Below are 12,848 nucleotides of genomic sequence, written 5' to 3' on the forward strand. Positions count from 1 at the left end.
CAAACTGAAACTTTTAGGTCTGCTTTTTATATTGCCAGTGGGAAAAGTTTTAAACTTAACTAAACCAAAAGGCGGAACGGCAGGACTTCCTTCATATATGTACGTACATATGGGAACATGTGAACATGCAACAAATTCATGAACTTACACTCTCCCCCAAAAAACTTGTTTCACTTTTGATTGTCGGCGCACATTTAAGTGCAGAATGTAAAGTTTTCAGCCCAACTTGATCGCAACTAAGTAAGTGGCAAGGCATTTGCACGCATGCCACAACCACTTCTCAAAACCCCCTCATCGCTGATGTCCTGTCACTCCTCCAGCGCTTTCGCCTCGGAAAGTCCTGACAGTGAGCGCCTTTTCCATTTTTTTAATGCCTACCTAACTGAGCTTACAGAGGAAAAAAATCATATGTTACAGAAGTACTGAGATGAAGATTTTGTAAATGAGTTCAAACCGAAAGTACACAACCCTCGATTTACTTTTTAAGTTACTGGTCTAGACTTGCCACTGCTGTTTCTTGAGCTACATTTCTCAATGTAAGGCCTTTTGCCAGTGTATTCTTGTGTCAGTTGGCCGACTTCTCCTTGGCGACAATTGCAGAAGTGACGATGACAGGCAGGAGGAGGTCGTCGTCATCATCGGGATCCTGGCTGCTGCTGTCAGGCACGTGCACCATGTGTGGGTGTGTGTGTGTGTGTGTGTGGGGAACTGAGGTCCTGTCCAAGGGTTTCTTGCCCAGTCTAGACAGCACCCAGCGGTGCAAGAAGTCATGCTATGTTGCTGCTGAAAATCAACAATTTCTTGGGTATTTTTCTCAATAAATGCAATTCCTGTATTACCCGTAGCTAAACTTTAAATTAAGCCAGTAAGGCAACATGAAAAGTTTTTTTGCTGACGAAAACTTAAATGAGCATTGTTCCTATCGCACATCTCTTTGGACATTATTGTTCCCGGGGCTATAAAATAAATAAAATTGAAATTTTATGCAAATTACTGAGATGGTGTACGACTATGTGGAGCGGCAAAGCGGAATCACAATAATAATGGAGGAAAGAAGGAGCCACGTGGATGAGACGGAACCGAAACGAATATGTTTGAATCGAGACAAGAAGTTCATTTGGGGAGTGGTAAAAAGTCCTTTGGGCGGTCTGGTAAATGAAAAAATTAGATTAGACCTTAACTGGCACAGGACGCGATGCCATTTTGTTAAGAAGATTGTCTAAAAGTTGTGCAACTAATTTTCGCCGTAACTTTAAACTTTTCAATCTGCTTAAGAAATGTATTGTTCCTAGGTTGTAAAAATTTACCCTTTTTTATTTCTCCGCTGATTTAATACACAAATGCAAATTCCTAATTGCTCTGAAGAGAAGCAAATATGGCAGTCACAAAAATACTTTGCTCAAATGAAACCACAAATATAATAATTTCCTTTCAATTTAGTTTTAATTCAATTCTGAATAATACACAACTTTGAATGTTCATTTCCGGTCAAAGACTTCTTCGAAGCTCAAATTTGCTTTGCCATCATGCCCTCAACATTACTTAAAATGGCAAATGAGCTTCCGTTGGGCCATCCCAAGTGCCATCTCCTTGCCGATTTTCTTGGCCGCAACTGGAGTGGCCAAGTGGAATCCCAATCCCAAAGCCAAATAGAATTCTGGCTCTGTAAATGTCCATCCATTCGACTTATTACATAATTAATAATTATAAGATATAGAGTGCTGAACGAGAAGGGAAGGAGGAAAAGCATTTTAATAACCCATCACATCATTTGGCCCACTCAAGTTTCCACTTGGCACATGGCAGTTTTTGGGTGGCTTCCATGGGTTTCCATGGACGTCAATGGCCAGAAATCAATGTGTGAAACGTGCTAATTGCGGCAGCTGTGCAAATGTGTGCCTGGCCATTTGATAGTTGACCATCATTTTGATGACCCACAAGGAACAAGGAAGGCTGGCAAAGTGTAGGAAATGGCCCTGCGGATATCTCTAATGTGTGCGGTAGGGGGGAGAAAAAACTAATTGCCCGAAAGTGAGTGAAGGAGAAAGTTTTGCATAAATGGCAGCCCGTCTTGGCTTTCCGCTTGGCCAAAAGTACGAGAGTGAAAATGTGCTTGAGTCGTAAAAAATGGCAGTGGCGCACTCATGACTGCCGTAACACGTAATGAGATACTTCAAAATGATGTTATTGCTTTATTTATAGGGCTGCATAAAAAGTCCAGAAAAAGTGGGCAATTCGAAGCTAGGATGGCAGTACCAGTTACTTCGACATAGGTTTTCGTTCATAACCTTTTTTATGCCGACGTGAATGGCCTGTAGTTTGGTTTTTTTTTTTTGTGGTATATCATATTGTACCTCCTGTCATTCTTTCGCAGCCGTTCTTGTTTAATAAACTTCAACTGTCACACACGGTGGTGCACTGAGAAGAATATCGACTTATTGTAGTATTATGATTTAATAGTTACTAGGTTATCCAGACATAAAATCAGCTTTAAAAACGAAAGATTACTTATTCCTAAGGCACAAGAGAAAGTGCCGTCTTGCTGTATTGTTATAAATCTGACTTAAGGTTTTTTGCAGTGTGCCAACAAAATTCATGCGACTACAAAAAATATAACCTATCTTTGTGATGGATGCATAAATCTTATCTGCTCGCAAATAAAAGCTGCAGCCAGGCGTTATTGCCGTCTCTGTCTCTTGCGCTATCTCTATCCCTATTTGATTTTTCCCCTCTCTCTCTCCTCTCCCTTTCTCTATTTATTTATATATATATCTCTCTGTCTCTCTCTGGCTGCCTGCTGCTCCATTATGTCCTGGGATTGGCTAATAACTTTCCCAGAACTCGTTGAACTTGAGTGATTGCGCTGGCCTCCGTGCTGTTCTTAGACTGGCAATATTTAGATAAAAATAATTTTCAGTCATGAAATTATTCATAGCCTGTTGTTTGATTAAAGGCTTCACATCAGCGGAAAATGAACAAAATAAAGCAGGAAGAGCAGGAATAGAACGATCCGGGTAATAATGGATGAGGTCATGTCGTTGAACTGTGCTTTTCTGTTTACTTTTTCACTGAAGCTAAAGTTTAATTAAAAACTAATACCAAAAGGGGAATTTTGTAAATCGTCAGCAGGATTAAAGGGTTTACTTAATGAGCTTAAATTCCCTTCAAACTGGACCGCCTAGTTCCACATCAAACTCAGCTGCTGACTCATGAAAAATTAACACACAAATCGCATGAGGAAGACATTTAAAATGCACTTTGTTGCAGCTGCATTGCATAAAATTACTGCAGAAACAAAAATGGTCAGCGATAAGCACAGCAAAGCCGACAACGACTGGGAAATGAAATTAAAAATCGAAGGAAAGCAACGAGTTGGTTGGTACTTTATAAGTTTTACACAATGTAAACTCATAAATTTCTAGTCTCAAGAAATTCTTGCACACGGTCAAATGTAAAAAAATTAAATATAGCTTTAAATTAATCTTCGCAAATAGCATACAAGATTTTAATAAATAAGGTTTATGGTAAAGGTTAGTGGACATCACATGTGAATATGCTTATGACGCTGCCCAACTCATCATGCTTTTTTTTTCAATGGGTATTGAGATAATGCGTTTTCCTTGACTTGCAGCCGAATGCTTTAAAGTGCATCAATTTTAATGCAAATGCAGCAAGCAGCATTAACTCTTGCTGCACTCTTAAAAATTTACATAATTGCTAAAAGTCAGGCGAGAGGCGCCACATTCGACCCCCTTGGCCAGCATGTGTGCAGTGGTAGTGGTAGATCGCGGGAAGGGGAGTCCGAGGGAAAACTTTAATGAAAAACGTCCAGCACTTTGCACAATTAACGATTTTTCATGATTTCCCCCCAGCCGACCGCCCTGCCCGCAGGCAATTTGCATAAATCAGTGCAAAGTATCTGTGACACATGGAGAGCACGCCTCGTAGGTGCTGGCTTTTGGCCACCCGGTCAAATGGGCGAAAGTGGGTGGTTGGGAGGATGAGTGGTTGGGGCGCTTCTGAAAAATGTTTACACATTTGCAAATGTCTGAAGGTCAGGGGTGCGGAGGAGCGGAGAGGGCGGACCAGCGAGCTGTGCAACATGATTTAGGCGTTTGCCCGCTGAGTAATTGTTGTGCGGCTGTTCCGTGGCTCACTGGCGCAGCTTTAATTTAATTTATGCAACGGAAGGAGGCGCCTCCGACATCACCTCCTCCTCCGACTTGAAGGAGGGCCACTAAGTGGCCGCTTCAACGAAATTAAATGCACTTTCCCCGGCTGTTGTCGTCGTCATCGCAGTTGTTGCAAGCGATGGCCACGGGGTATCGCTGGGTATTTCAGATAGCGTAAATTGATATTCCTGTTAAATGGCAGAGGTGCAACAGAACATGATTTATAATTTTGATTTTATAATATGATTTCACTTCTAAAGGTGCTCCGGATCTTTTCAAAATTCCCGTAGGATACTCACTGCGTTGTATCCATGCTTCAATAAAAGTTTATATTCTACAGTTTCCAGGGAAAGTCAGCGCTAGTATTTAACGGCTGACATGAACCAATTCCAGAGTATTTTGTGGTTAAACCAGGGATCGCTTAAATTATATTACTAACCATCAACCGGTCGATTCTGGACCATTAGAAAATAATTTCATTCGCTATTATTTACGCTGGTTGCAGCTTGCAGCTGCCACTGAACCGAATTTATTATTATGGCCGCACAATGTGTTTAGTTTTATGGCCCAAGACGTGAAGTGTTTATAAGCAGCAGCGGGCAGACTGCATTCTCCGGACTTATTTAATGCGTAATTACAGCGCAAATCTTGTTAAGCAGTCCAAGGAGCTGGGAAAACGGATGGAAAAGCGGAAAAGCGAGATAGTTGGCCCCGAGCATTCTCGAAAAGGCAACACTTTTCCGAGGGCCAAAGGAGCAGTGCTGAGAGGCAGCTTAGTGTTTGCTTCATTGAATTCATAAGCGTCTCGAAAAGTAAATCCCAGTGAACTTTAGCGAAAATCCTTCGCCCGGATGGTGGAAAGAATGCAGCTAGAAAAAATCCCTCACATAAAAAGCTATGGGGTTAGCCGAGGATTTCCCAGCTCCTCCATGACGAGTTTCCCATCCTCCACAGCGGACAACGGGTCGTCAAAAGTCAATTAACTGCAACACTTGCAACACAGCTTCAACTAATTAGCGTGAAGCTGCCCCAGGTGAAGAGGTTGGGTAGGAGCGTAGGGTGCTAGACGTATACCTTGTGCGTATAAACCCCCAGGGAGCCAAGAGAAAACACAGAAATAGGTAGCATGCTTTTGGGCTTGTGGTAAATGAGAATGCACTTAACGTGGGGTTTTAGATGAGGTTGCATAGAGGAATGGACGGGTCTTTTTTTGAGGGGAAACCCCTGGCTTTAGGAGGTGGAAAGATAGTAAGTATGTCATGATGGGAGAGGTTAATTTGGGTTAGTTGTGGCCAACAGGGAATACTATCTAGCTCTGGGAAGGCGTATAAACGGGTACGGAGTACGTATTTCGGCACTTTTCGGTAAAACTAATTATGCAGAATTATTAAGCAATTATCATATGCTTATAGCAAATATATCAGCTACAAGATTTATCGACAATTGAATGGAGTCATTCTCTAAATCAAAAGAATAGAACCTCATATGAAATAGTTATCATAGCTAATATAAATTTTTAGAAATTATAGCTTTTAGCTTTAAATGGCTTTTGCGTTCCAAAACTCCCGCCTATCATCACTATGCCAACCCCCGGGATGTTTGATGTTATAAATTATGTCAATAAATTGGAATGAGAAATAGGATCATAGTGATAAGCGCATTAACAAACGAACATGTGTGCAGTGCTTGAATTAATCACGAACATATGATATTAATTTGTAGTTATCATGATTTATAACATTGTTATCGAGACAGCTATTGACGTATAACTTATAGATACATTTTGGACCCCCCTGCTGCAGTTTAATGAAATCTGGTAGCTAAATATAGATATACTTCTCCAGCTAGAGCTATAAATATTCTCTTGTGAAACTTCAATCACTTTGCTCCCATACTTCGGTGGCGTTTCTATGGCCAATCATCATCATCATCTGCGTTTAATTAGGGTGTCGCTTGTTCCGAGCTCCTTATCTTATCCACGCTCTTGGAGACATTCGCAACTAGATGTGCTATCGGGTATCGGGCGATGATAACCACCTGTGGCGGAGTACCAAAACTTCGAATGCATCTCCATTTCGAATTCGCTTTCCGCTTGGAGTAGATGTGTCGTAAATTTCCACCCGAATGAGGCTGCCATCGATGGTGGCTAACGTGTGGAAGCGTTTCATAGCCATGTTGTCACTGCCGGACTTATTGGGTAAGACCCTTGCATGCTGTATTACTTGCAACTCTTAGTTTCCATTTGACTTGGCCATTTACCAGTCCTCGGTTGCTTGTGGGCCAGTGGCTTCTCCTTGGGCTACTATGCTAAGTCGGCTTATGTGTACGACAACCTGTGGCCCCATTGGTACGCCCTAGTGGGCGGGTTGGTGGCCTTGGCCCTGACCCTCGGTTGGACCCTCAGGAAGCACAAGAAACAGCAGTACAGCTACGATCACTACTATATCATTTTCTACGGGCTTCTCTGTTCGCTGATGGGGAGCTGCTTCATGCTGACTAGACAGTTGGGTGAGTAATCGATGGAATTCGTTTCCCGATATCATCAGAGAGATGTTTACGAACGTGCGAAGGCTGCCACATAAAAAAAAGATATAAAGATATCTGCAAATCTTATGGTCAAGTTCTCCATTCTTGTCGCCAGCTGTTAGCTATTACTTCAGCTTCGTGGGATTGAGTGTGCAGTACTTGGCCGGATTTAGTTACGTGAGCCTGCGTTGTGATGCCTCGGGATCACGACCCTCCAGAATCGCATTGGCCAACTCTCTATATGCCGGAGGAATAGCCACAGGATTTGTGCTTTTCAACGAGATGGAACCGCAGCGCAGCGGATTGATTGCTCTGGGAATCAATCTGCTGTTACTCTGCCTGGTGTGTCTAAACGAGCTGCTGCACCATACGGGCTGCATTAACTACAAGGAATCAAGGGATTTGGTGTTTAATCTGCTCAACGAGGAGAAGATGGTCTTCCTGCCGCGCCAGGCGATTCTGGCGCAATTTGTGGACAGAACGGATTACCAACTGAAGGACAGCAGGCAGTGGCTGGTGCTGATCCTGGGAGGATCTCTGGTGTGCCTCCAGAAGAGCTGCCTCCTCTTCTCACCCACCTACATGCAGCTAACGTGGAGCAGCACGATGGGATATTTGCACCAAACCCATCTCTATATACCCTTGGTTCTGTACTCGGTTGGCACCAGTTTTGGAGCCCTGCTCCTGATGAGGTACACCCCCAAGTTGGTTTACTTACTCTTCGGACTCATCCAGATGACGTTGATAGTGGCTCTGCTGTGCATCTACAGCGATGAGCAATCGGAGCACTGCTTCCTGTTCCTCTGCCTCATATACATCACCATGGGAGTGCTTTCGAGTCAGGGAATCCACTGGCTCCTGGAGTGCTCACCCTTCCTCCACACAGAGTTGGCCCTGGCCACGGGATTCGTTCTGCAACTCTGCGTTATCGAGGGCTCCAAGTACGAGTCCTACGCCACGGACACTTGGATTGCCCTGATAATAGTGAGTGTAATCACTCTGGTACTCACTGCCCTGGCTATTCCTGTGGTGCAGTGGCTCCAGCCGCACTCCGCCAGCCTCGTGGATGTGCGCAACCGCCTGCTGGGCATCCGACGACGGTCGCTGCCCCCGGAGCAGACCCAGTTCTGGCACACCAACCACTTCCTGGCCCATAACAAGCCCGCCAACCAGCTGGAATCCGTGCAGCTGGGCAAGAGCAGAGTCTTCCAGCAGTATCCGATCAGCGGGAGTGACATCGCAGAGAACCACAAGGGCGACAAGTTCTGATAATAAAGTGTTGCACTTTAAACCCCCACTTGTTGCTGTTTTATATAGCCCAATCATTACTCAATCTCATTAGTGCTGTCATTGGATTTGCTCGGCTATTTGTCTTCATCGTCCGTGTCCACAGACTTGCACAGCATATGTCAGATATTCTCTATTTAATATATAAACCTGAACATATTTCGGAAATGTACAAGGAAAAGCAATAAGTTCAATTCAGCTTTCATTCAAGATATTCATTTGCCATTGAAAACCACAAAAACACATAATCCATCTGCAAACTAATGCTACCAGAAATTTGGCTTTTTATAAAGCATTTGTAAGCTGCAGGTGCTGAGAAATCCGTTGCTTTGTTGTAAGCCTTCCTCAGAGATTATTAATTATTTATGAGTCGGCATTATGATTCCCACAGCTCAAAAGAATTAAAGTCCGTCTGCAAAAGGCTTTGAAATACAAAGTTGAGCACAGGGGTGAGCCAGCAACGTTAATGATTTTTATTGATTTTTAAGCAAATTAAATTGTGCGTAAACCGCAAACTGAATTTATCATAAAGTCGCTTTATCAGCCGACTTCTTCCGCTGTGGCTTCTTTGCTCTGCATTTTTATTGCCGAAACATTAAACATTTATATCCGCTATCAATTCCGTAACGACGGAAAGAGCGTAATCGCATCTCGACTGTTGCCGGCTGAAATTTTCCGGTTCTACCTAATTTAATTTCGTAGAGAATCGAACCAGGGCCCAAAAACCGGAGCGGAGCAACGTGCAATGGCAATAAAAGCGTTAAATTTGTTTATTTTTCCCAGTCTCGCAACTCCTACGGGTTTACTGCCCCGCTGGCTTCCCCGCCATCCCAGCCATCCAGCCAGTGGGTTTTCGGTTCGATTTCACTGTTTTTCCATCCATCCGCCCTCCTGTTTAGAGTGCGGCATGCCTTCCGGACCCGCTGGATATCCTCCCACACGAAGGATGTCCATACCCATATATATGTACCCCATATAGCCTCCGCTCCGGGCACTCCACGTTCCATTGTTTTTGCTTCACCATTGTTTTTAAGTGGATGCCGATGCCGATGCCGTTGCCGGCACCTCCTTTGTTCCTGGTGCAGCGGTAGGGGAAAAGTGGGAGCCACCGGCCGCTCCGATGCCCTTATCACTAATGAAGTGGCCAATGAACTGTAGTCCCAAAGATTAAAGCGAAATTAAATGGCCAGCCGAAAATTGATTGATCGAAAAAGGTGCGCAGCCCAAACCAGAACACAGAACCGGCGAGGAAAATAAATGAGAGGAATTATTTAAACTGATTTAGGTTGCGGTTTGCTGTATTCCAATATGTTGTGCGGTTAGGGGCTAAAAGAGATAAAAGGTGTGTGTATCTCACCACACACTCCAAAGGAATTACGTTTAAATGGGCTTAAATTTACGACAGATGCCGCAAACTTTTTCGGTCAAGATGTTATTCTAAACGAGGACGAGGATACTTATATTTGTTCAACTGTGTGCAGTTACTAGCTAGTTTGCCAGTTGGCTTTTAATTAAATCGAAAATTATTTATTGTTGAGCCACTTAGACATTCATCCAACTTGTTATGATCTTCAAACATCGTATAAAATTGTCTAAATTAGTTTTCTAAAGCGTTAAGGCTTGAATAAAGCATCACATGGGCAAAATGAAATCAATATCTAGTTTCGCATCGGAAATTTTCTCATCGCGCTGCTGACTGAACCTCAGAGATGCTGGCAGCAGCTAGAGATTGCTTTTTCTCTTCCTCCGCTTGACATTCTCTGAGTCCTCCACGGTCAACTTGAATTCCTTGACGACCTCGGGCAGCGCCTCGTCCGCCGCGTCCACCGTCCAGTTCTCCAGATGCGGCGGTCGGTGGTGCAGGATGAAGGGATTGATGATGGCCGCCACTCCCTGCGCATTGTTGAGGTGAACGTGGTGGGTGCCCTGCACTTCGTGGAGTTCAAAGTGCGGGTTGTTCTCCCTGAGGATGCCAATCACCTCGTCGCTCTGCTCGTCTATGAAGTTCGACTCGGAGCCCTTGATCACGCAGTAGGGCACATTCTTGATGGTCCTGGCCAGCTCAGCGGCAAAGGGAGGACTCGTGTGGAACTCCGTGTAGTACTTGCAACGGCCGTCGCGCGAGAAGAAGAACTTGGCCGGAAACTTGGTGGAACGGGTGATGTTGCGCTCCAGGATGTGGCGGCAGTTCTCCAGCTCCACCGAGTACTCGGAGCCCTTGTGCAGGACCTGCTCCAGCTCTGTGTAGGTGTAAGCCGGCGGCTCCTGGCGCTTGGCATTCGCGAATCGCTCGTCCTCCACCATGTAGCCCTCGATGTTGGTGCGTAGGTAGTCGATCTGCGAGGCGGGCTTCCTATAGCGGGTCTTCACTATATCTATGCTGACCAGCAGGTCGGTGCGATGTGGGTACAGCGAGGCGAATATGAAGCACAGCATGGCGCTCATCGAGTGGGCCATCAGGGACACCTTCTGCCAGCCGTACTCCTCCATTACGCGCAGGATCACGCACAGGTAGTCCACGAAGTGGTAGGCGATCCCCTCGGGCAGCTTCGAGGAGTATCCGTGGCCGGGCAGGTCGATGCAGAGCACTCCCAGGTGCTTCGGCAGCAGGGGCAGCAATTTGTCCCACGTGCCCAGGTTGTCCAGCCAGCCGTGAAGCGCCAGGATGGGTCGTACCTGCCGATTGCCGTACCACCTGCCCACCACATACCCCCACGGCATGTCGATGCGCACGTCCTTGGGCTCCTGAAATGCACAGAGAGAAATTGCTTACAATTATGCACTTTCTAAAGTATTGCTCACCTATGAGCACATTTGTAATGCACAACTAACATGTCATTCGCATTATGAAATCTTTACAATAGGTGGACAGCATATAGAACTTCATTTAAAGGTCAACAAATACATGTTTTTTCTCCTGGTGTAGGAAAGTACCGAGAAAGCGTTGCATGGGGAAAAAAGTTGGTTGCGAAGGGGGGCTTTGAAAAGGGTGAAGGTTTGTCCAGCTTGTTAGCTGTTAATTGCCAGTGGGCAACTTGGTAGCTGCTTTTGGCCCGCTGTCAACCAGTTGGCTTAGATGGGTTTTCGGTTTAGCGGAGGATATTGAACAGACTGGCCAGGCAGGTTGGAAATTCGCCAATGGCGTTGCCCAAACTTCATTTTGGTGCTTATTTCCAATTTCCTATGCCCTGAACTGAGCACCACACATACCGAAAGTGTAGGGATTTGTTCAAAAAAAAGAACTAAAATTAAATCGGCAGGCAGAATACTGTCTGCGAAGCATCAGAGTGCATCATTCAGGCCCTTTGAAGACCCACGTCATATGGCCATATCATTTATATCCGCCGATGCGAACTGGTGCGTATTTCCCCATCCCCGGGCGATTTGATCAATTGGTTTGTTGGAAAAAGTTGAAGTGGCTGACAACTGAGCGAGTTTTTCGGACGGGGACCAGGTGTCAACTGATGGACAGGAGGCCCCGCAGTGCCACGAGTTGCCTGGCCAACAATTTATCATCTAGTTCTTGCTTTGTTTCGACTCCAATCGATAAGCGATTGTGTATCCACTGCAATTGACTGATGCTGCACATGCAAACCCCGCAAAGTTCGAACAAATGGATTTTCGTAGTTTGCCACCGCAGAGAAACTTTTTCCGAGCTCGGTTTAGCACGGTCGCTCAACTTGAAAATCAGTGCCGGGTACTTTCAACTGTAACGACATTTTCCGAGGGGTAAATACATACATATATATTGGAGGGGGAGAGGAAGATGGAACGGATAACTTTTCGAGCATCCGCCCTACAGTTTGATGAACTCCTAATGAGCTAGATAATCGAAGAATACTAATTTGAACCCATTAGCGTACACAAAGGAAAAAGCTGGCGTCAAACAATAAAGTTTTAAAAGAGAGAGATTAATTGGACGGCCAGGTTCTATCAGAAATTCTATACTAATCCAGGTGATTGTACTTTTGCCTTTATTTTTACAAACCCAGACTAAAATCTTTATGTTATGAAGCAATTATCAGATGATTTTAAGTGGCTTATGACGAAAGTTTTCGCCACCACTACCACTTAACCAGAACAATATTCCACCGGTAGCTGATGGCTCCAAGTAGACATTGACTTTGATTCCGTATTAGCCGGAATCTTATCAGCTCGAGGAGTCCAAGGCGATAAGAATGCAATTCCGTTCAAAGGTAAGAATTACGAAGGGGGCAACTAAACGTGTCTGATCCGTTTATGTGGACGGGAATCTTTTTAGCTCGATAGCAGGTCGTATAACGTATATGAAATGTTTATAATACACGGCCGCATCGGATCCAATCAACTCCATATAATTACCTGTTCATGCGGCTCGATGGGATTGCCTCGACCCTCAGATTTCGATGTCATTTTAGTTGGCAATCTGTCCGTAGTGAATGACACAATCTAAATCGCAACTAATTCCGACACGCGCCGTGTCGGAAAATATATAAGCAATGTGTTTGGGAAAACTTTTCTATTTTTATAATATAATAACTAAATTAGTTGAACACTAGCGAGATCGAGCCGAAGAGAAGTGGCCGCTAGTTGGGCGTAAACAAAACTAAATCGTGTTTCGCCCGAGAAGCCGATTAAATTCTAACTGAGACCGAACTTTAATCAGCGGTGTTTCCAAATCAGAAAGCGGGAGAGCTGTTTCAAGAGAACGGGAACTGACCCTATAAAGAGGCTTTATGGGGAGAACTAAATAAAGCGATCCATCGAGAGCTTTTGGGGGAAGATAAATGCCTAGTCAGTTTTTGTCTCTGTTTTGAAAGAGAGTGAGTGAGCGGAGGGAAAGCTTTTTAATGCCCCAATGCGATGTATTAACAAAAGACCGTA

The 12,848-nt window shown here is 44.6% G+C and overlaps 2 protein-coding genes across 2 annotated transcripts; one reads left to right on the plus strand and one right to left on the minus strand.

Annotated features, from left to right (window-relative positions):
• The first annotated feature begins 6,248 nt into the window (after positions 1–6,248).
• On the plus strand, positions 6,249–7,994 carry LOC6546477. The gene is made up of 3 exons (XM_001971210.3): positions 6,249–6,369; positions 6,435–6,680; positions 6,814–7,994. The coding sequence occupies exons 1-3, from the start codon at positions 6,297–6,299 to the stop codon at positions 7,965–7,967; spliced, it is 1,473 nt and encodes a 490-aa protein (XP_001971246.1). The 5' UTR covers positions 6,249–6,296; the 3' UTR covers positions 7,968–7,994.
• A 1,447-nt stretch (positions 7,995–9,441) lies between these two features.
• LOC6546478 (probable serine hydrolase) lies at positions 9,442–12,613 on the minus strand. The gene is made up of 2 exons (XM_001971211.3): positions 12,327–12,613; positions 9,442–10,730 (listed from the first exon to the last, which is right to left on the minus strand). The coding sequence occupies exons 1-2, from the start codon at positions 12,375–12,377 to the stop codon at positions 9,708–9,710; spliced, it is 1,074 nt and encodes a 357-aa protein (XP_001971247.1). The 5' UTR covers positions 12,378–12,613; the 3' UTR covers positions 9,442–9,707.
• Between the last annotated feature and the right edge of the window lie 235 nt (positions 12,614–12,848).

The sequence above is a fragment of the Drosophila erecta genome, unplaced genomic scaffold (genome assembly GCF_003286155.1).
Source record: "Drosophila erecta strain 14021-0224.00,06,07 unplaced genomic scaffold, DereRS2 tig00000021-arrow-pilon, whole genome shotgun sequence".
Classification (NCBI taxonomy): domain Eukaryota; kingdom Metazoa; phylum Arthropoda; class Insecta; order Diptera; family Drosophilidae; genus Drosophila; species Drosophila erecta.